General features: G+C 43.5%; 1 protein-coding gene across 5 annotated transcripts in view; it reads right to left on the reverse strand.

Moving 5' to 3' along the window:
• Positions 1–7,136: 7,136 nt before the first annotated feature.
• cdc42bpab (CDC42 binding protein kinase alpha (DMPK-like) b) overlaps positions 7,137–21,700 on the reverse strand; it is a 61,787-nt gene continuing 47,223 nt past the window's right edge. The window contains exons 20-44 of one of the 5 annotated variants that reach the window (XM_086018613.1): positions 20,709–20,814; positions 20,486–20,634; positions 20,309–20,400; positions 19,840–19,916; positions 19,552–19,599; positions 18,973–19,011; positions 18,374–18,493; positions 17,302–17,385; positions 17,103–17,208; positions 16,604–16,740; positions 16,383–16,522; positions 16,163–16,244; positions 15,755–15,974; positions 15,550–15,612; positions 15,216–15,469; positions 15,008–15,132; positions 14,708–14,922; positions 14,522–14,619; positions 14,085–14,169; positions 13,738–13,861; positions 13,413–13,530; positions 12,695–12,812; positions 12,457–12,614; positions 11,808–11,882; positions 7,137–9,178 (exon numbers count right to left, since the gene is read on the reverse strand). In XM_086018613.1, the coding sequence (XP_085874739.1) occupies positions 9,047–9,178; positions 11,808–11,882; positions 12,457–12,614; positions 12,695–12,812; positions 13,413–13,530; positions 13,738–13,861; positions 14,085–14,169; positions 14,522–14,619; positions 14,708–14,922; positions 15,008–15,132; positions 15,216–15,469; positions 15,550–15,612; positions 15,755–15,974; positions 16,163–16,244; positions 16,383–16,522; positions 16,604–16,740; positions 17,103–17,208; positions 17,302–17,385; positions 18,374–18,493; positions 18,973–19,011; positions 19,552–19,599; positions 19,840–19,916; positions 20,309–20,400; positions 20,486–20,634; positions 20,709–20,814 (2,965 nt within the window). In that variant the 3' untranslated portion in view covers positions 7,137–9,046. The remainder of the gene's footprint in view (positions 9,179–11,807; positions 11,883–12,456; positions 12,615–12,694; positions 12,813–13,412; positions 13,531–13,737; positions 13,862–14,084; positions 14,170–14,521; positions 14,620–14,707; positions 14,923–15,007; positions 15,133–15,215; positions 15,470–15,549; positions 15,613–15,754; positions 15,975–16,162; positions 16,245–16,382; positions 16,523–16,603; positions 16,741–17,102; positions 17,209–17,301; positions 17,386–18,373; positions 18,494–18,972; positions 19,012–19,551; positions 19,600–19,839; positions 19,917–20,308; positions 20,401–20,485; positions 20,635–20,708; positions 20,815–21,700) is intronic. The other 4 variants (XM_086018614.1, XM_086018615.1, XM_086018617.1 and 1 more) reach the window with 4 other exon arrangements.

The following is a 21,700-nucleotide window of genomic DNA, read 5'->3' on the forward strand; positions in this document are numbered from 1 at the left end:
GGTTGAAAGGTGGGCGTGTTTATGCAAATTAGAAGCGCTGCGATTGGTGGATTCCGAAGTGGGCGTGGTTATGCAAATTTGGAGCGATGTGATTGGTCGGGTTGCCAAAAGTGGGCGTGGTTATGCAAATTACTGCATTCTGATTGGCTATGCAAATTCTAGCCGCACCGTGATTGGTGGATTCAAAATTGGGCGGAGTTAGGGGCGGTGCTAGCAGCACATAGTTTTTGGGAAGGCACTTTTGAGTCTTCAGGTCAAAGTTGCACTTCAGTCACTACATGAGACGCAAGTCTTTTACTATTCCCCTCAATCTCACATGACCCAAAGCTCGATGAAGTTAAAGATTGCTCGAGTTTTGAGTCGTGAGGAGACAAACAGGAGTAGTAATGTGACACTTGTGTCCACAGTAGTCGTGACTGACGTGCAACTCTCACCTCAAGACTTCAAGCGGCCTTTGGAATAGTTTTCCACTGCAGCAACCGACACGCATGAAAGGCTTCAAATGAAGGCAGATTTACCAATAAAACACAAAGACTGCAAATCAAGTTGAACTATTTATTGGACAGGGAAGCTAACATGACCATTTAAAAGCATTTCACCAGTCAATGTTTGTGTGAGCTAACTCAAGTTGCACACACAGACATCCACGATGGAAGCAGCTCAAGTGTTGCCTGCTTGACGAGCTCATGTGTGATGTCACTTACTTCTAATGACACGCACAAGCTTAGTGGATGTGAGCACATCGGACATCTCTCCCTGGGACGGTATCAGGTATTGCTCGACATCATCATCAGACACTTCTGGGCATGTTCCTAAATGACACTGATAAGAACTAAATTAGTAAAAAAAAAAATAGACAGACTTTTTTTTATGTTACATTATTTGTTTTAACTAACTTGGCCCACATCATTGCCTTTTAAAAACATGTCCAGAAGCATCTGATGATGTTGCTGTTGTCTAAGCAGAAGTTTAAGTTCCCCAAGAGAGAGGTCAGTGCACTCACGTCCACCTTGTGGTGCGATGTGACATCACACATGAGCTGGTCAAGCACACGACATTGCTCAATACTCAGACGGGTCCAAATGTAGCTTGGCCTTACCTTCCCTCGCATGTCCCACAAGTCAGTCGGCTGCACCTTTGAGCCCCAAGCCTCCTCGATCCATCTGGTCAGGCAGAAAAAAAAAAAAAAAAAAAAAAAAAAAAGCAGTGAGTAACACTCTTTTGCACATATGTTGACTTGTTAATTATTTTTTTTAAGATTAAAGTCGTATTATTAGTCAAATAAAGTGATATAGTTTCACTTTTAACACATCCACTTCCAACTGGGCCCACACAGGTAATGAATCTGTGTGAGCCATCAGCTGGTGGCTTTCTCTCCACACCTGACATCCAATGAGTAACTAAATGCTCCTTTCAATCAACTGGTCAAGCAGGACATCAAAGGCTTCCAACTGAAAATATTCCGCTTATGTGCTAAAATATTGAGTTGCTCAATGGTGTTCAACTGTACACCAAAAGTAAAACTACTACAACAGGCAGCAAACTGCTGCTCTGATATCATTTCTTTACCCCCTTGTAAACATGACACTTTACAACACGACATTAACTTTTTAAGTTTATTTCTCGTAGCGCAATTATTTTGTTTCTTTTCACTCTGGCCCTAATAATCCTTTGAGTTAGAATGTGACATTATTAATTTTGGAAATAACAGATTAAACTGTACATTCATACAATTTTGAACTGAAATATATATTTTTTTCAGGATCAATGTATATATTTGATAACCTTTTAAAAGCAGCATTTTAATTTATTTTATTTTATCTATTTATTGGGGTGGAGCCTCTTTCTGTTTGGCAACGTCACGCCCCAGCACACTTTTACACATTTACTGACAACATAGAATTTGGCCACTGTGTTTAAAAGCTGCCTTCACAATCCATCTTTATGGGTGCTCACCTGAGTGCTGGCTTCATTTGCAGTCTGAACTCATCATAATGATGTTAGAGCAAAAATAATTATCTTTTGAGTGAAATTATCTTTCACTTCTCAAAATGACATTTGCATTGAAATGCAGAACAACAAAATATCTTGGATGAATACATATTAAATTAAAAAAAGACTGGCTCTTTTTTTTTAACCTCATTCAACAGATATTAACATACACCACATACAATACTATCTGTAGTGGCAGAGTAAAATTAAATCTTATTGCCTTACATTCCTCCTTACTTCCTGAACAATTTATCTGAATTTTACAAATTAAAATTACAAACTGGAATTATGTCAGGAACATGACAGGACTGCACCTGTTTTACTATAAATATATCTAATATTAATGCTTTAAAGGATAAATCACTCACATAATTATTTAATTAGCAGCGACCATTTAATAATGCACATTGCACACATGCATGCACGCAATAGAGTTGTCGTTAGTTGTACCGGTAGTCTGCGCATTACTGGACATCAGAATCTAGCGATGAAACTTGTGGTGCGGTTAGCCTCAAGTACTGTTGCACTGTAGCGTGGGGAATCTGATCGCGGCGGATTAACAAATGCAGCAGTTCCGAACCCGTTTTCGCTCCAGATCATCCGTTCTGTGCGTTACCGATCTGGCGTCGGGGGGTAGAGAAAGCTCGGCAGCGGATTTGAAGTAGTTAGCAATGCATTTACCTTAGTCTAGCCGCGTAGCTGTAGCTCATCTCGGCAGTCCCTCTTTTGTTTACGTTGCTTCCGCCACTTGAGGCGCCTGACAAAGCCACAAGTCACGTTCGTCTCGCTATCTCGCCCGAGAAGTTGAAAGTGCAGGGGAAAAAAAAACCCTCTCAAACTCGTCATTTTGTACTGTAATCCAATCTCGACTAAATCCACACGATTATAGTATCCAGCAGCTAAGGTAAATATTACAGTTAAAGGGAAAAATGCACGGCTCGTTCGTCATCATACTCCGGCGGCTGCCTAAAGCTGCTTCCCTCGAGGCGGGGCCACGACCGTCGGGCCGGGTGACTGCCTCGGCAGCCTCGGCTGCGGTTCCCTTCCAAGTGAATGGAACATAGCCAGCGTGGACTCGTGAAAGTTTTACCCCAAGCTTCAATATTTATGCTAAATATGTTTTAAGGGTCGAGGAGACTTCGGCTGGTAGTACATGTACAACGTATAATTGTTTTCGGTCTCCACATTATGAAATTTGGGCGCCTGCGCACCCAAGTGGAGCCGCCTTATTAGGCTGGCGGGTGGGCTTATACTGGGGGGAGCCCTGCTAGTTACACAATAAAAATACATATTGCGTATTTCATGTCATGTCATGTCATGTCATGTCATGTCATGTCATGTCATCTTCCAAACCGCTTATCCTATATAGGGTCGCGGGGAGTTGCTGGAGCCTATCCCAGCCGTCAATGGGCGAAGGCAGACTACACCCCGAACTGGTCGCCAGTCAGTCGCAGGGCAATTGCGTATTTCAAGGTACTTAAATATTTTCTGAAATAGTTCTAATCGACACGATTAAAACTAAAAGCATGTTTAGAACGTGTCCGTGTCTCAGACGTGGGCATGAGCACACTTTAAAACATAACTTGCTGAATTTCTAAGCGGTTGTCCTCCGGTTTGTTTTGTCGCAAACAGACATGTGGCTACAATACGAAATTAGTGTGGGTTGAAAATGTTTCTTTCTACATAAATCGTGACTTTTTTGATAAAGGTGGACACGAACAATGACAACAACACATTGGTGGTTGTCAATAGTATTGATTCTTAATGGTATTATACCATATCGTGTCTATTCTCGGCTCCGGTTCCCTCTGCAGAAACACATCCTTTGCGCTTGACTGAAAACATTCATGTTGTTATGAAAGCCCGGATTATAACATTGCCAACGTGTCTGGTAATATAACTGCATGTTTGATGTTTCAAAGAAACCAATCAGTGTCTAAACTGGTGAAGAATTCAACGAGTTATGATTAATCTAATGGCGCAAAACAACTTGAACGCAAAGGACTGCGCCCGGGTAATGATGGCAGGCTCCCTCTAGTGGTTATTTATCGGTATCTCTATGAGGAAGACGACAAGACCTGACAGCGAAAACTAGGCAATAATGCAACGATGCGTAATGCCAGAAAAACTTTGAATAATCGCCACGAAAAATCACACGGACCAATACTCATACCAATCAAGTCAAGCGCTTTCCTTGATTGACAGCTGAGTGCTACTTGTGGGCGTGCTATCTGACAAGCCACCTTTGTTGTTGTTGTTTTACGGATGTATTGAGTAACAATAAACAATGTGTTACGTGACGTATTAAGTAACAATAAACAAACTTGAGAGCCCAAGTGCCGTAATTATGCTCCCGAATTGAGTCAGAAATACATTTACATATAAACCGCAAATAGACAGTTTAAAAATCTTTAAATTACTCACTGAATACATAGCTGGGGGTCACCGGACGATCTCATTGAACCGGATGTATACCATTGTTATTGTTGTTGTTGTTGTTGTTGTTGTTGTTGTTGTTGTTCTTCTTCTTCTTCTTCTTCTTCTTCTTCTTCTTCTTCTTCTTCTTCGTCTTCGTCTTCTTCTTCTTCTTCTAAAATTTTACATCTCCTTGGTGCATATCGCCACCTACTGTACAGGAGCTCGCAAAGACATTTGCCAAGCAATTTATGTTTACGTTGTCACAGTGGATCAAACACAAAGTTAGTAATATGTACGGTAACCGAGAAAGCTCAGTTCAAATGGAAACATAAGCACATATTTGACATTTGCCTGATTCCATTATTCTTGTCTAATTTGTTACATTAGGCATTCGTGGCAAAGATTAAATCAGTTATTCATAAAACACTAATATGCGCTATCAATCTTGTTCTCAGCAAACAAGCAAGAGCGCAGCTATAAACTCCGGTGTAAAAAAAAAGGAAAAAGAGCAGCACTATAATCCAGAGTGTTTGTTTGTGTACGGGGAGGTGTTTGGGTTCAAGTCAGCTCGCATCGTTACGGTTGCTCACGCCCAACTCCCACCCACTCAATCATTTTCATGAAATGACACATACACGCACACACACACACAGTCAACATCTACTCTCACCGCCTTTCTATATTTATCTTTTATATAAACTTGCCTGAAGGCTTGGACCTCTGCTGACATCTCCTGTGTGATGACACACACATACACAAATGCACATGCACACATTTTGAAATATGATGTACAGTAAGACGCAGTTGTAGGTGTTTTCAGCTCCATGTATTATCCTTCTCAACCGTTGGCCTCTCTCTTTATTGTACTACTTGTCATTTGATTTCAACCGTGTGTGTGTGTGTGTGTGTGTGTTCAAGAGACATCTAAATAATGATTGCAGTGAATCGTGTAAGAAGTTTCATGTATTTTGATGAATTTAATTGTAGTACAGTGAAATAATTACCGGAAATAATGAGTGGGGGGCCCAGGTGGAGCAGAGCAGTCGTCCTGACCTGTCCCTCTTCCTGATCAAGTACGTGATGATGCTGATCGTGGGCATTCCGTCTGTGTTGTGGGTGGGCAGCAAGAAGACCTGCGTCGAGTGGGCCAGCTTCTTCCACGGCAAGAGACGCAAAGAGTACGACAACAACGCACACCCCTTTCACACTCGTCACAAATGGCGTGTGCTGGATTTACAGTCTGGTTCATACCATACAGCGACTGGTCCACTCACCCGTCTCTCCTCTACTACCACGCCCCTCACCCGTCCACCTTCCCGCTGTCCCTCCCCCCTCCCCGCACCTCTCCCCGCCCCCTGCCCCCTCGCCTCTCTCGGCCTTTCGTCCCTCCGCAGCGCCATGGTGGACAGCCGGCAGGTCCCGCGGGAGCCCGACTTCACCCGATGGGTCCCAAAACTCAGAACGGACTTGAACATGAATTTGGACTTGCATTTTTGGTCTGAACGTAACGTTCAATCGTGATGAGAAATCCAAAGACTCACCGGCTACTTTTTGGTTTTATTAAACTGAGCTCGTGATGGTCTCTAGCTCTCACTTATTGACTAGTTGGCCTTTTGTGTGTGTTGATCAGCAGGATGGACTGAATCCTATTTGCTCGCTGACTGCACATTTTGGTACATTGGCTTTCTGGAATCCTTCCATTCAGAACATTTTCATGCTCGGTGATTGCGCTAGGGAAAGAATTCTTAAACCTTGATTTTTTTTTTAAGGGAGTGGAATCGGGAATGTCACAGCGCTGAATCCAAATTTCTGCCTTACAGTTTGAACAGCACTACTATTAGCCTGATTTGAAAAAGGTTTATACATGCAAAAATGGGAGCAAACTTGAGTATGGCAGATGCGCTAAAATGCCATCCACTTCATTTCGTGCATTGAGTGAGGACTCAGTGCAAATTAATTTAGTACACATAATGTGTCATATCAAAGTCCAGTTGTGCTGGCTGATTTTGTGTATTTTATTTAATGCCAGAAACAAAAATATAAGGGACACTTTTTGTATTGCAATCTTAGTAGTCTACATGCAACACATCTATAATCTCAATTTTGTGCCCGCTATTTGGAATCTTCATAAATCAGGCTCTAAATGGTTGCTGGTAAAATCAGAATAATGAGTCATTGCTTATACTGTAGCCCAGGGGTGGGCAAAATATGGTCCGCAGGCCACATGTGGCCCACTTCGTTCTTTATCTAGAGTAGTAGGTAGTAATAGTTCCTGTATTAATACAGCCATATTCCCTAGAACTTGGTTGATTCAAGTTTTTAAAAACATCGATATCTATTGATTTATATCATGAAATTGGTAATTTATTCAAATAAAATGAAAAATATTACTGAAATAAACTACACCAAGATATAAGGTTAGTATGGATTCTTCAAATTACACTATTTTGCATATCTTATACATTTTTTCCACCTTTACCTCATCTACAAATGACTTGGCAACTCTTTTAAAAGTTTTAAAGTCAAAATGTGGTCCTTGAGCACTAAAGTTCGCCGACCCCTGTGTCAACCAGACCATTAGTTCCCCTGGTGGCTAAAAGCTGTGCAAAAAATGTACAAAACTCTCTTGGTTTGTGATTTTTCTTTAATACAGTTTTTTTTTAAATAAATTGAAAACAGCACGTTTTGGGGGGAGGGGATAAATAAATGACACACACACGCACACAGCATTTGTAACAGCCCTCCGCTTTATTGAAATACATCGGAGTCAGGTTAATATGAGTCGTCCACCGAAGTGTGGCAGCCAGTTCCATACATTTGTTTTGACCTTACACCTTAAATATTTTTGTGCAAAAAGAATCTACATCACCTGTAGTGGGTTATCCTCAGTAAAACACCCAAACCGTTAAGAAAAAAAAAAGCAAATCCAAAGAAAAACAAACCAAAAAAAAAAACAAATGATTACATCTATAACATGCAAAACTGTACAAATTATTACAAAGCAATCCTAGAAAACAACCAAAGTGTATTATGATATGAAAGCAAAATATAGAAGGTATTGTAGATAAGACCTCACTGAAATGCAAAGGCAATTGATTTTTTTTTCTTAAGTTTTTCTCTCCACATCAGCCCTAAAACATTGTAATCCACTCCTGCCATAAAATCATCATATTGCTTCCAACCTTTTCCTGAGTTAGTCTTTCTTTTCATCGGGATCGTTTTATTTCACCTGTACAGTGTACAACAATGGCCAATAAAAGGTCCTCCTCCTCACTCTAAAATAATACATTCCACATGCCAGGCGCTCAGGAGGTGCTTTCAATCATAATCAAATCGGCTTTGTTAGTAACTCAACTAAAAGGAAAACGCACATGTGTGGAATAGTGTTTTAAAAAAAGCTCATTGAAGAGGAATGACCACAAATGTATTTTTGTTTCCCTGACAACCACACTTATGAAGTGACACAATAGCACATTAGAAGCACACTGTAGTGTTGTGAATATTTTAGTTGAATATCCACATAATAGTGTCACGTTTGAGGACATTTTGCATCCACCAGTATAAGGAAAATAAAAAATAAAAATAACAGTCAGCGCTATGATAAGCAGATTGGGTTGTGAGTTGGAAATAAGGAGCTGTGAGTTTTTAAACAATAAGCTCCCTCAGTGTTGACATTCTTTGTATTCCACCACTTTTTTTTTTTTTCTCCTCGTAAATGAGCAGATGATCCAAACAAACATTGTTCAATATAAGCAACGGCTACACTGAAAGTCCGGATGTTGCCCTCTTTTTCTCCGCCATTTTTTGGGGGTTACCAACTGAAGCTCACACGCACACTTAAACATTTTTGCTGCATTAACATCCCCTCAGTGCGTACGTGTGTTCATTCAGATTTTCAAATTCAAATCCTTATGTAGGGGAGGGGGACAAAGTGTCATAAAATAAGAAAATCTAAACTCAAATCAATAAAACAAAAAGCTTTAAAATGCATTTTGTGTGAATAAAACCCCAAATCACTTAACAAAAGAAGGAAAATAAGAGTACATTTCCCCATGTAGTTCTCTATAGTATTTCCTTATCATATATTACTCTCTACTTTGAACCTATATACACTATTGTGGTGGTTGGGCTAGGGGCCAAAGTGAACCCCTTCGATGAGGTCCTTTACAACGGACCAATGCGTATGGGCCATGAGGTCATCGGCTTTATTTTGGAAGGGAAACGGATCATAAAGTGACTGAACTAAGGGGGAAGTTTAGTGTTAGTAAAGTCTGCAGCTTGGTGGTGGGGGGGATGGTGGGGGCTCTTCGGGCCGCCACGCAAAACGAATGCTTCTAGTCTAAGATTGATAAATAAATTAAAATATTGTCCCCTAACACCCAAAAGGCTCCTATGTACAAATACAAATCTTTTTTTTTTTTTTTTTCTGTCTTTGCATCTGAATGAGGCAGGGAGGGGCGTGTCAGCATTTGACTCGGACACCACCAAGAACTGTGGAAGGAGGTGGGAGGGTGGCGAGAGAGGTAAAGTTGTGTGGGCAAGAGGGTGGGTGGGGAGTCGTGTGCTGTCACTGGGCTGGCGGGCTGGTGAGGGCGCGGTCGGTCGGTCGGTCGGTCGGGCGGGCGGGCGGGCCGGCTCATGTGTCCCAGCCCATGCGGTCAGTGCTCTCCAAGGACAATGACTTGGTCTTGTGAGGCGAGGCCGGACTGGGGGGGCTGCTGAAGGTGGAGCTGTTGGAGGCCGTCGAGTGACGTGGGGAGTCAGAGTCCTACAAAAAAAAAAAAAAAAGAAAAAAGAAAGCATTTAGGTTTACTTGGATTCTTTTAGATGCCCTCTGTTGCCATGGTAACCGTATGCACATGGAGGGTGGTCATCACAACAACGCATAATGGCAGGAAATGGGACGATAACAAAGTGATTGATTTGGAAAAAAGCACACCTGACAATCTCGATGCCAACAGTTGACAGAGCACAAACCAAGCATGAATTCGAACAAAGAACTGTCAGTGACCGCAAGCACACACGCCAAGATATCAAACGAGTGTCTTCGGGACAACCGTGAAGTGGACCAGCCGTACTCCAGACTTCAATTTATTTGAACATCTTTGGAGAGGTCTGAAAATGGCTCTGCACCAAACTCTACCGACCCCCCCAAAAAAACAACAAAAAAAAAAAGCTGATAACTTTGACCTGAACATTTCAGAATTCATGCTGCTGTTTGTGCCAGCAGTCACATCATAAATCCAAGTGAAGCAGTTCCATTGGCAGCCATACATGCGCAGCTGGCCATGGAAGATTCCTTCAAGAGTGGGAGGCACATATAAAACGGTTGTAATTCATACACCATTCTCCTAATTTGGATTAAAATACCCTTAAATTAAATCTGAAGGCCCACAGTGAAAGCACATCTTGTTGGTTTCATTTCAAATCCATTGTGGTGGTGTTTACAGCAAAAAAAAAAGTGCAGATGTCCCAGTATTTATGAATCTGACTGGTTGTTCAACTGGAATGCTTGTACACTCCAAGTGGATGTTTAGAGTTTTAAGACAGTAATTCCCAACCACTCTGCCAGGAATTGGTAAAAAATAAATCAATAAATAATAAAACATTTTTAATGCCTACAAATAATGTATCTTAATTCAACGCATATGGACAAAATTGTTGGTATCACACTGTCAATGAAAGCAAACCCAATAGATTTGGTCACAGAAGTAACCAACCTGACAAATGTATTGAGTAAAAACTTGAAAATTACTAAAAAAATTAATAACCAATGAATATCAGATATTGATTTTAAATTGTGGTTCAACAGAATTATTTTTAAAAACAAACTCATGCCTTGTGAAACTGGGCATTAGTCTTGAGATCACATTGTACTCTGCACAGATTCAACACCCTGTGCCAGATGCAGCGAAGCAGCCCCAGAACAAAACAAAGCTTCGTCCATGTTTCACAGTAGGGAAAGTGTTCTTTTCTTGGTATGCTTTGTCACCGTAGAACTTCAGTTGTTCCATTTTTTTTTTTTTTTGGTCTCGTCTGTCCATGCGACAATCTCCCATAAGCTTTGTGGTCTGTCAACATGCAATTTGGCAAATTCCACTCTTGCTTTCCCATGATTTATTTTCAACAGAGGCACTTTCCTTGGTCATCTCCCATGAAGTCCATTTTGGCTCTAACAAGGATAAATGGTGCGATCTGACGCTGATGTAGCTTTGACCTTGGAGTTCACCTTTAATTTCTTTGGAGCTTGTTCTGCGCTCTTATGTTAGAATTTATACTACCCATCCGTCTCTTCAATTCGTCAGCAATTTTCCTCCTGCGGCCACGTCCAGGGTGGTCGGCTCCAGTTCCATCGATCTTAAATTGCTGAATATACGATGTGCAAATGTAGTCACAGGAACATCAAGGTGCTTGGAGATGGTCTTCTAGCCTTTAATATTCCTGTCAATCTTTTTTTTTTTTTAATCATCTGAGACAAATCTCTGCTTCCCTTCACTGTGGTCCATGTTTATTGCAGTACACACCATGTCAACAAAAAGCACAAAGGCTATTTGTTACCCTTGAGAAAGGCCGATCACAACTTTGAAGACACCTGTGATGCTAATTAGAGGACACGCCTTGGTTGAACATCTTTACTAGTGACACCATCACTTTCGTCCTGGCCTTTTTCATGAGTTTCGAAAAATACATTTGTTGAGCTACATTTCAAAATTGTCATCAATTGGGAATTTTTATTTTTACTTTTGTCAGATTCAAGTTACTTCTGTGACCACTGTGCTCCCCCAAGACCACCACCCCCCCTCCCCCCATTAACAAAGGGGTACCACCAATTTTGTCCACGTGTATGTCAATATGCTCTTCCACTAGATAATAAACAGGCCCATATTGTGAGTGAGAACAGATGTGATTTCCAGTATTTATACTTCTTTTTAAGAAGTTTGTTTTGTGTTGTCTTGTTTGTTTGTGTGCCACGACTTTTTTCAAACGTTAACCTTGTGCCTGTCGGAAGAGCAGCACCCAAACAGAGTGTACACATCAAACATGGTCAAGGTGGGCAAAAAGTGTGCGATACCAACTGGCTCATGTTTGTCTGAGTGGAAGCAGACATGCTGTGTGATTGGCTGAGTGGGCGGCGATCGTGATTCAAGGGGATCAAGGGGTGGCGCTCAGGCTGAAAGGCTCTGGTGAGCGATGTGACGAGGCGTCATTCCCCTGGGATGTCCCAATGTGGCGCGTGGGTACGTTTGCGTACTAAACACACATCCAGTCATAGTGAGGATGTGTGCTGGTATGCATGTAACACACACACAGGCACGGACATACGCACACACACACACATCTTGTAGGGTGCTCTCGCTTGTGTGTCGGGTGCAGGTCGTTGCAGTTGTTGACATTACCTTCATCTTACTAAGCAAGGTCCTTAAAGCCCTTTTCAGATCGGGGGTCTTCTCCGACGGCGAAACTGCCTGCCACTGCAGAGGAGAGTTCAGACTCAGCGCCGCACCCACAGACAGCATGCTGGGGCGGGGGCGGGCTGGCGGGGTTTGAAGGAGCGCGAGAGGCGAGAAATGGGGCAAAATGGGATCGGGCGGCTTCCGGCGCTCAGTGGCCATGAGGGTGGCGACGGAGTTTGAGAAGGGTAGGGGGGGGGGAGTGGGAATGGGGTGGGCTTGTTTAGATGGGTGGCAGAAGTCACCCATAACCAAACAACTACAGCGCTTATTGTTCAATGCGGCGTGACATGACAGACTTCCCTTTCACACAACAGGAAGTGACAATGTAGGCTAAAACCCAGCCAATGAAACACCACGGGGAGCAACAGTCAAGATCAGAAAGAGCCGGCTAGGTGGGTGCTGCTGCGGAAAGATGACATCACAGGGTGCCGACCAATCAGCAGCTTGGAACAGGAGGATGAGGTTTGTGGCGGATGGGGAGGATGTGCAACAACTACGACCACATGCAAAGACACAATCATGTCGTCGGGTAGGCTAGCTATGACTAGTCCCCCGCTTTACTTTTCCTCACACGGAAGTGCGACGCACTGACCTCTCTGTCAAACTGAGAGAGGGGAGCTTCCCCGCAGTCCACGCCGCCACCCGAGGACAGGGAGCTCTCCGAGGGCGACGTCATGGCTTGCCGCTTCGAGCTGTAGCTGCCGCCCGACAGCTCCCGACGCAGGGCGCTGCCGTTCTGGGAGGACGAGCCTGCGACGACACCAAGTCAGAAGGAAGTCAAGAGGGGGCCCCGGACCGCTACGAGGCGGCCGTGACGTCGTCCAACTCACGTATGCCCAATCCACTGCTGGCGCTCATGGAGCGGCCCGGCTCGGCCTTGTTCTTGGTGATGGAAGGGATGCTGACCGAACCGCTGAAGCCTGCACGGCTCTCTTGGATGCGGACATTCTTAAGGAAGCGCGCACACACACAAAATGTAGTGAGGCATATGCAAGTCGACAAATGCCTGAAGAAACTGAAGGGTGTAGTAAATCTGAATATGTTATGTTATTGGTTTCTCGAAGTCCACACAGATGCTGGTTGCATAAGTGAGCACTCTTTTGGGCAGGTTTGGAGTTCATTTACATTGGTTGGTTGCCTGGCACATAGCCACTTCTTAAGAAAAGGTCACAAATGTTGAATAGCGTAGAGGTCAGGACTCCGGGAAGGCCATTCCTGAGGTTTAATTTTAAGCCTGCTTTATCCATTCCAAAACGGGCTATGATGTGTGCGTGCAAGTTTCAGCTGTCTAGCTGCTGATTTGAAGGGAACTGGAAGGATGAAATTGTGTATGTGGTCCCCCTCCATTAATCCAGCGCATGATGTTGCCACCACGCTCGAGTTTTGTGCTTTTCAAGCCTCCTCATAATACCCCATGTGGCGAAATAGCTCAATCTTTGTGGCATGTGATGAAAAATAGTTTGTCCCGAGGGCATTTGGCTTGTCGGTGTGGGCAGCTGCAAATTCCTCTAAGGCTTGAAGGTGTCATTTTGAAGCACGTTTTCATACCATGGGCAGATCTTTGAGAATCTGGATCCCGTCCCCAGGTCCCATGTGGGCAACATGGTTAAAGTTTGTGGGGTTGGAGATTAGCTTGTTCCTCATCTCTGGATCCCGCAGCATCTCTCTGCAATCGCAAAAGCATTTTTTTCATGCAGGGCTCAACATTTAGTTGTTAACATCAAAACTGATTTAATAATCAATACGGCAGATTAGCCATAACATATTATGTCGTGTAGAGGTCCAGTATTACTAATATGTTGGTTATTTAAATACCTCTCTGTGAGTGGAAATTAAAACACAATTAGCATCCTCAGAATGCTTGGTGATGTACCTCCTCTGCTGAAGTCGCTCTTCCTCTGGCACCCTGAAGGAGAAGCGTCTCTTATTGTTCATGCTGCGTACCATCTGCTTCCTGCTGTTGTCTGACGTCTCCGGGACGACCAGCTCGTCGCCCTCTGAAAGACGGCAACAAAGCCGCGGGCATGTTTACATCAGTGACTACAAAGCACTTCACATGCACACAAGGTAGCTGACAACATGATCAGTGTTGCCACAGACACATCTGGGTCATAGCCTGTTACAACACTCAATCAGCTGTTATAATTCAAAGTGTGCGATGAATACAACTTTGATTCGTTTTGTGATTGTAGTTGATCATTTTCACATCGGACATCTCACCTGCTGTTTTGTTTCTAAAGTAGATGAGCCGCACTGTTTCCAGACCCAACAGGTTCAGGGAGCCATCGACATTCAAAGGTCGCACCTGGAGTCATACACATTGATGGGACATCATCATTTTGTATTCGTTTGATCCAAGTCCACCAAGCACTTTTCCATTTCCGTGATGGTACAACTTCATATTTCCTCCACAAGAGGGAGACAGAGGTTGGCCTTTCACTGCAGACGCATATAGGAATTGTGTTGTTTTCTGTAGCCGGGCCATGATTGGTCGTTATCTGAGCCCTGAGAAACTGTGATGTCATTTTCAGTCGACAGAAGTGACAAAATGGCCGCCCACTCAGATGGATTGTACTGCTTAACTCATATTCCACAAACGCAATATTAAATTCGCCAGGCGCTTCAGGCCATAATGGGTTAAACAGTTAGCCACAGACCTTCTTTAGTGGGATGGTCTGAATCCACTCCATGGTGTTGACGTCAAACACATCAACTGCATTCTCACTGTACACTGACAGGTAAGGGGCATTGTAGCCTGAAGGAGGGGGGGAAAGTTTTGTTACTGGTTTCACATTACTGTTAAGGTCACATCACATGTGCAGTTTAACTTGGAGAACGCTTACAGGCGCTGTTTGGCACAGCAGGCCACATGAGCTCTTGCTGGCGTGACCTGCGACCTTGAGAGTCCACGTACACCCCGATGGCACTGAAGCACAGCAACAACTCCTTGCTTGAGATCTCCACAGCACAAAGGGCATCCAGGTTCTGCTGCGGGATAAACGCCAGGGTGTGATCCTCGGGATGGAGCAGGCTGACTGGAGACACATCACCGTGGACACTGTGGAGTCAACCAGAGGAGGTTATGAGTGACCTTCAATAAAAACGAGGAGCCCAAACTCACACAGGGTCAGCTGATCAAGTACCTGTAGCGGGTGAAGCCCGACTGGTAGCCCACATAGAGCCGCTCGTTGAGAAGCCCCATCCATTGGACAAGCCCTGGAGCCTGCAGCTCCCGCAGCCGACGGTGGCGGACTTTGCTCTTGTTCACCTGGAGTGCAAAGAGCACATATTGGATCAACAAAAATGGGCATGACCTTACACCAAAAAACAAATGTAGTCGTTTGTGCAAACCTCGTAGCACATGATTTGCCTCTTCATGGCCACACAGAGACATGTGAGAGAGCCGTTTCGGACGGGTCCGGAGACAATGGTCTGACAGCCTTTTGTCTCGCCGAGCTTGAAGGAGTCGATCTCGCGGCCATCCAGGGCCTGCGAGGGGAAGAGTCGGACGTGGCGGTTCCTTCCGGAGATGACAGCCAGCAGCTGCTCCTGTGGGATCAGGTCGATGTGGTGCACCTTCTTATTGTCGCCCACACGAATGATTTCTGAGGACGGACGCATGTTTGGAAGGGTTTATATGGAGTGATACAGGTCACTTATTAACATTCTATTTTGTGGATGTTACCATCTTTGGTGACGTGGATGACAAAGAGGCCTTCTTCGTTGCCCAGGGCGACACGCTCATGATCTGAGAGCAAAACAGAAAAATGGCTTTTTGAGAGCATGTCCTTTTGTGAATGCTAGCTCTAATCTCATCGGTTGCCCAAGTTGTGTTGTATTATTGTATTCTAAGCAAAAGTGTGACTATATTTCACGTGTTGAATTGTCACCTATGATAGCAGCAGACTGTGTGGTCTTGATGAGCGGCAGCGTGCTGTCGTAAGCCTCCTTGGGGACGTAGACGAAGCGCTCCTTCAGCTTGTTCTTCTTGAGGATGCGGTGGAGCTCATTGAGAAGCCCCACCCACTTGTTTCTCTCCTGGTCACTGTCGGCTAGAATCAAGATGGATGGCTTGTGGCTGCTGGAGGGGGAGAGCTGAGACGCTGTTACCTGTAGCGAGGGTGGGGACATATGGTGAACATGGAGAGATAAATAAGCTTACACTATTGCTGTTGAGGCTAGGAAAGAAAGTAATTTCCCTTGAACTATAAAATGCTCATTTAATCTGATATGGATGAGTGCAGATTTTTTTCCCAACACAAACAGTCTAAAGATGAATGCAGATGAGAAGAACCCACTCTGAATATGCAGGGGATGTCTTTGCGGCTAGCGTGAATGACATCAGAGGCCAAAACAGAGCTGACTGAAAACTCTTCGTCCCTGGATGAAACAAAACAAGGAAAGACAAGGTCAAATATGCAGCAGGACATGCAATTAAATCATATTTTTGCAATCTATATAAGTCCTCAGTATCTAGTGCGTAATATATAATACCTGACCAGCAGTACGTTTTCTTACCTCATATCTATGACTTGGCTCACAATTACACTCGGCTGTGTTGTCTTTCCTTCGCCTAGTTCATAGAGAAACAGTTTGAAGTCGCACACCACTGCCATCGCCCTCTGCCAGCCCTTCTTCACTCCTGTTGGCTTAGGCACCTATAACCCACAAACAATGTTATTGCAATGTGAAACATAAAATAACTTTTACTATAAACAGTTATTTCTGAGCTCACTTACCCTTACATGCCCTTCATATGCGGTCCCGATGCCCCTCTGAGGGTCGATGCCGAGCGGTCCTTTGGTCTGATCTTGTGGAACGGGACATACTGCTGGAGCCTTGTCTGCGCATGTCACATGGCAGGAGAAGTTGCACACTGGATGAGGAGAGAGCAGGAGACAGGTTAGAGGTTTGATGTAAATCACTTGCCCATTTTGATTTTGACTGATTGTAATATTTTGGTTACTATTCACTACATGAGTAGGACAACATTTTAGATCTCAGTATGAAGCAGTTCAGTTCTACTAAACTGCAAACACATACATTACTACCTAAAACTGAGCATACGTATTCCCCTTATATAATTTCGGATCTATTTAGAGGCAAAATACTGTTCTTGTGTTCAATTCCATTAGATGCAGCTGTTAGCAATGTGGTGCTGGGTGAGGTTGTGGCTTGAAACTGAGTTAACAAGTATTGTGAATCTCATGAAATATGCTTCAATTCGCAAATTCTTACCTTCGCAGGTACAACCTTGACGTATGAGTCCCACCATGAGGGAAGTGCACTGGTTACATTTAGTGGGTGTGCTGAATGACTTCACTACAAATTGATGTGCTTTTGGCTTTGAAAAAAAAAAAAACAAGGAAGAGAAAGGTGAGATGGAATGTAGTTTCGAACTTGATCATAACCAACAGTAGGAAGAATAATAGCTAACCTTAGGGGAGGAGCGACCGATACTGCCATATCCTCCAGAGCGCATAGTGGGGGTCTGGACGGCACGAGGAGAATGATCTATCAACTGCAGAATGAGGAACAGCGAAACAAAGCAACGTGAAAAGTGAGGATTGGGTTAAGTTAGAGAAGCTATTTAAGACTATGTTCACACTGCAGGTAAATTCCAATTTCTTTTGTCCGTATGCAACATGTATCAGATTTCTTTCATGCAAGCGGAACAGTACAATTCAGATTTTTTTTTCCCCAAATCCGACCCGGGCCTCTTTCGTATGTGGATATGAATTGAATATGTATTCAATGCAATTAAAGTGGACATATGCGGCGATAGCAGCAATTAATCCACACATTTGTTGTCATTTGTTATGCACGGCAATGATGCGAGGTCATCTTTAGTAGATTGAATATTTTCTCCAAAATATTTCTATCTCCTCCCACCTTGCTCCTCCGTCATTGTGAAACGAGCCATTCCACACGGGACTATATTTACTTCCATACAATCTGTGCCACGTGACATTTTTTGTGCGGGTCACTCGACGTCGTGCTTTGTGCGCATGCGTGTCACATGCCGGACCGCTCACATTAGAAGTCGCATTTGTTTTCGTAATGTGAACGAGCGCATATAAAGGTCATCATATGCCCTGCAGTGTGAATGTAACCTAATTCACAGCAGACAAATATTTTGTAAGACGTCATGTTGTTGATGGCCTATTCACAAAATGCATTGAACATACCGATACCACATCAGCCTCGATGTTGTCTGACTAATCATTGAACTGTTGTAGCTTACATTTCTCAATAATTGTGTTAGCGGCAATACACAAGGGCAAACCTGTCAGACAGTGTCACCAATGTGAGCTGAACACTTTCCCACGCTGAGTTGGTATGGCAAGCACGTTGACACGTTTGAATTGGATTCGCAACATTACAGAACGCACATGCATGCTTGCAAGAAGTCATTAAATATTTTAGAAACATGTAGCGGTGTGAATGAATCAATGTGTCAAGCCAAGGGTCACTCTAGCTCACACTGAGGGAATATGGAGCTGTCTCACCTCTATGGGCTCCATATCACTGGCCAATGAGGGTGAACGTGAGCGGGACTTGAGGTGGGACTTCTGGTCATCTTCCCGAGATGGAGTGTTGGACGTTGTGAAATTATCCATTGAGTCCACCTGGTGAGATGGATGAAAGAAATGATGAAGCAGAATGACAGAAATGCAATACTAGTTTATACTAGAAGTCAACCCAAATGTGTCCTCTACATTTGGGGGGGGGGTGATATCTGTCAGATCATTCAAAGAAAAAAAATGACGTCACTCCAAGTCACTAATGAGAAAGATTCCATTAAACACATGACACACACCTTTATCTTTGATGATCTAGAAACAAAAGCAAAATTTAAAGCCCATGCCGATTGCCACCATACACCCGCTACCTGCATGGCAATTCCCAAAGCAAACAAAGGCCCATATAATGAAAATATAACAACTCCAATATGCCTTTTGAAACCACACCAGTCACAAAAAAAGCAGCACATCCCAACCCTTGCCATGCAACCTTTATAGCAAACATACAGAGACATCACACACATGAAAGGAACTATGCAAGTGAATCAACGAGAGTGGTCACACAGTGCGGTGATGGTGCTTACACGTCTGCTTTTGCTAGCTGGGCCAACGGATGGCGAGCGCTTCAGCGGCAGAGGAGAGGCGCGGCGTGTGTGGCAGAGACATAGAAGTGAGTGAGTATCAGAAACTTAAGGTCATCTAGCTGAGCATCAAACACATCTAAACCTTTTGTATCGTGCAGTGGGGCTGGGCTGAGGAACAGTTCGGAAAGAGAACATACACAGACGGGTGAGGAAAAAGCAGGGAAAGTCAGTATGCCGCACGGCGACTAATCACGGTCAGCTTTTAGCAAAAAATATCTATGACTGGAAAATGGGGTGGATCACGTTTGTATAAAAATGCACTGAACTCTTGGTGGTGCAGTTCAAACCAATCCCCACAACCAGAAAGCCATAGCGGAGCGATTCACACATATTAATTAACATAGACTGACTAAATAGAACCGGTACTGCAAAATGTCAATCACTACAAGGATTTCTACTTGGAGTTGCATTTACACTCAAACAAGCATGGACTTACATACACATCTACACCGCCCTTTTCAGCTGTTAGGGTAAAGTTACAACACAAACAAGTACTTCCATCTAACTAAGAAAACTTACGTCTTCCCAAAACTCAATTAAAGAAGATGAAGAAGAGGAATAAGAGTCCTGATGTATAAAAACAAAGCAAGGACAAACAATGTAACAATACAAAGATGGAAAGGTTAAAAAAAATAAAAAGTTGGCTGTTCAAAAATAAATGAAGCAAATTAGACTTGAGAACAAAATGGTGGCCATTATTGACTCTCCCAGTAACATTTTAAAATGAATTCATAGACATATAGTAGCTGTTATATGCATTGTTAGCAGCTGTCATTATTTTACACTAATGAGCTGACAAACACTCACATCGAACTGGTCAAGTGTTGAGGTGGGGGCATTGAGAAACGCTAAGAAAGAATTCTGGGAATCCTGGTGCTTGACACCTAGGGACACGGGGCAAAAAATACAATGTCGGTTATGAAACTAGGGACAAAGAGCAAATAATGCAATGTTGTTTCTGAAACTATCAGTCACAGGATTGCTTCTCAGAAGGGCTTTTATATGACCGAACAATAAAATGTGATAAACGTATGCTTTAATTCCTGGCACAAAAACTAAAGGAAGACTGAATTTTTTTTTAAAAGTTTGTTTGAATGCTTAACTGCACTTTGAAGCAATATATATCTATTTTCTGTTTACTTGCTTAACTGAAAATGACATCATCTGCATCATATTGATCATTGTCTTTGTCATCATTACATCAAACTAAAGTTGCTCCTTTTTGTAGCCCAAGTAGATTTTTGACTATCATATCCAAGCAAATATCTACTGGCACCTCTACGTAACCGCAGCTCCTCTGTCTCTTTCTTCAGCCTGTCGATCTCAGCCAGGAGCTCCTGATTTCTACTCTCGACGTCCTGCAGTTTACTGGTGGAATGTGGAAGGACAAGCGTCATTTCACAAGTTGCGTATTTCTAAGGATAAATACACCAAGAATCAAAAATGGATGTACCATTCCGTGGAGATGTTGTTAGCCTTGACCTTATTCAGCTCATCCTGAATGCTCTGTTTGGCCCTGATCTCAGCATCTAAGGCGGACTGCAACTCCAGGCGGGCTGACATGTCCAACTTGGCAAAACGACGCATCTTCCAAGGCATGTCCTGTGGCACAGGAGACGGAGGTAAAAAAACATTGGACATGATTCTAACATGTCAAATAAGCGCGAGTGTTTTACCGTAGCTCTCGCTCCCAGACTGGTATTTCTCAGGCCCTCCAGCTCTTCCGTCATCTTTGTGGCCAAAGCCTGCAGGTAGCCGCGTGCATCTTTCTCATCACTCACCCTGCGGAAACCATATTTCATTAGGAAAGGGATAACCAAAAGAAAGTAGATACACTTTACATAATCTATCAAGAAAAATAGCTGACATAATCGCAATATTACTTTTTTAACTCTGGCTTCCCTAAGAGCTGCACCGATAAATATGAAAATGCATCCACCAGGGGGCAATAAAAATTAGAGGATTCCCAATGAAAATTCCAAACTTGCCCTTTAAATATGTGAGCGTGTGCACGAGTATGAGCACTATGCTAGGACTTCAGGCTTGTCCAACAGAGGGAGGCCAAGCAGCTGGCAAGGTGTCAGCTGCAAAGGGAAGTGATCTGAGCAGGAGGGAGGGTCAACCAGCTCATGATCCTTAGAGGTATGCAAAAAATGTAGCATTAACACAGTGAGGTGGAAACCAATACACTGAAAGGCAACGCGCACTTCATGAGTAAAAAGGACAAACTGTTTGCAGCAGCACTGCCTAGCTGTGTTCAAAAGTGCTTTGGCAAATTGACCCGCTGTCGGACAATTTAACGACCATACTGGTCAACAGCATATCCGGACAACTGTCTTATGCCCCAATATATATTGAAACACGAACCTGTGCACTGTGCTCAACATTACATCCCACAGCCATAAGTAGGTGTCGGCTTCTTTACAATGTACAAATTATGAAACGTGCTATTTGATTAACCCCAACTGCTGCTTTGGCATTTCTGTGCAGTAGACATTTTGACAGAGAAGTGGGCCGATTGCGGACAGCTGATTGAGGGGAGGAACTCCATCACACTATTGTCACGACTAACGCATGTTGAGAAGCAGGAGGCCCACAATGAGGAAAGGATAGATAAGCGAATTCATTTTCTCCCAAATGAAGGACCCCGGGATCTGTGCTCTAGGCT

This window comes from Filicampus tigris, chromosome 20, assembly GCF_054856515.1.
Source record: "Filicampus tigris isolate MCC_2025a chromosome 20, RoL_Ftig_1.0, whole genome shotgun sequence".
Taxonomy (NCBI): Eukaryota; Metazoa; Chordata; class Actinopteri; order Syngnathiformes; family Syngnathidae; genus Filicampus; species Filicampus tigris.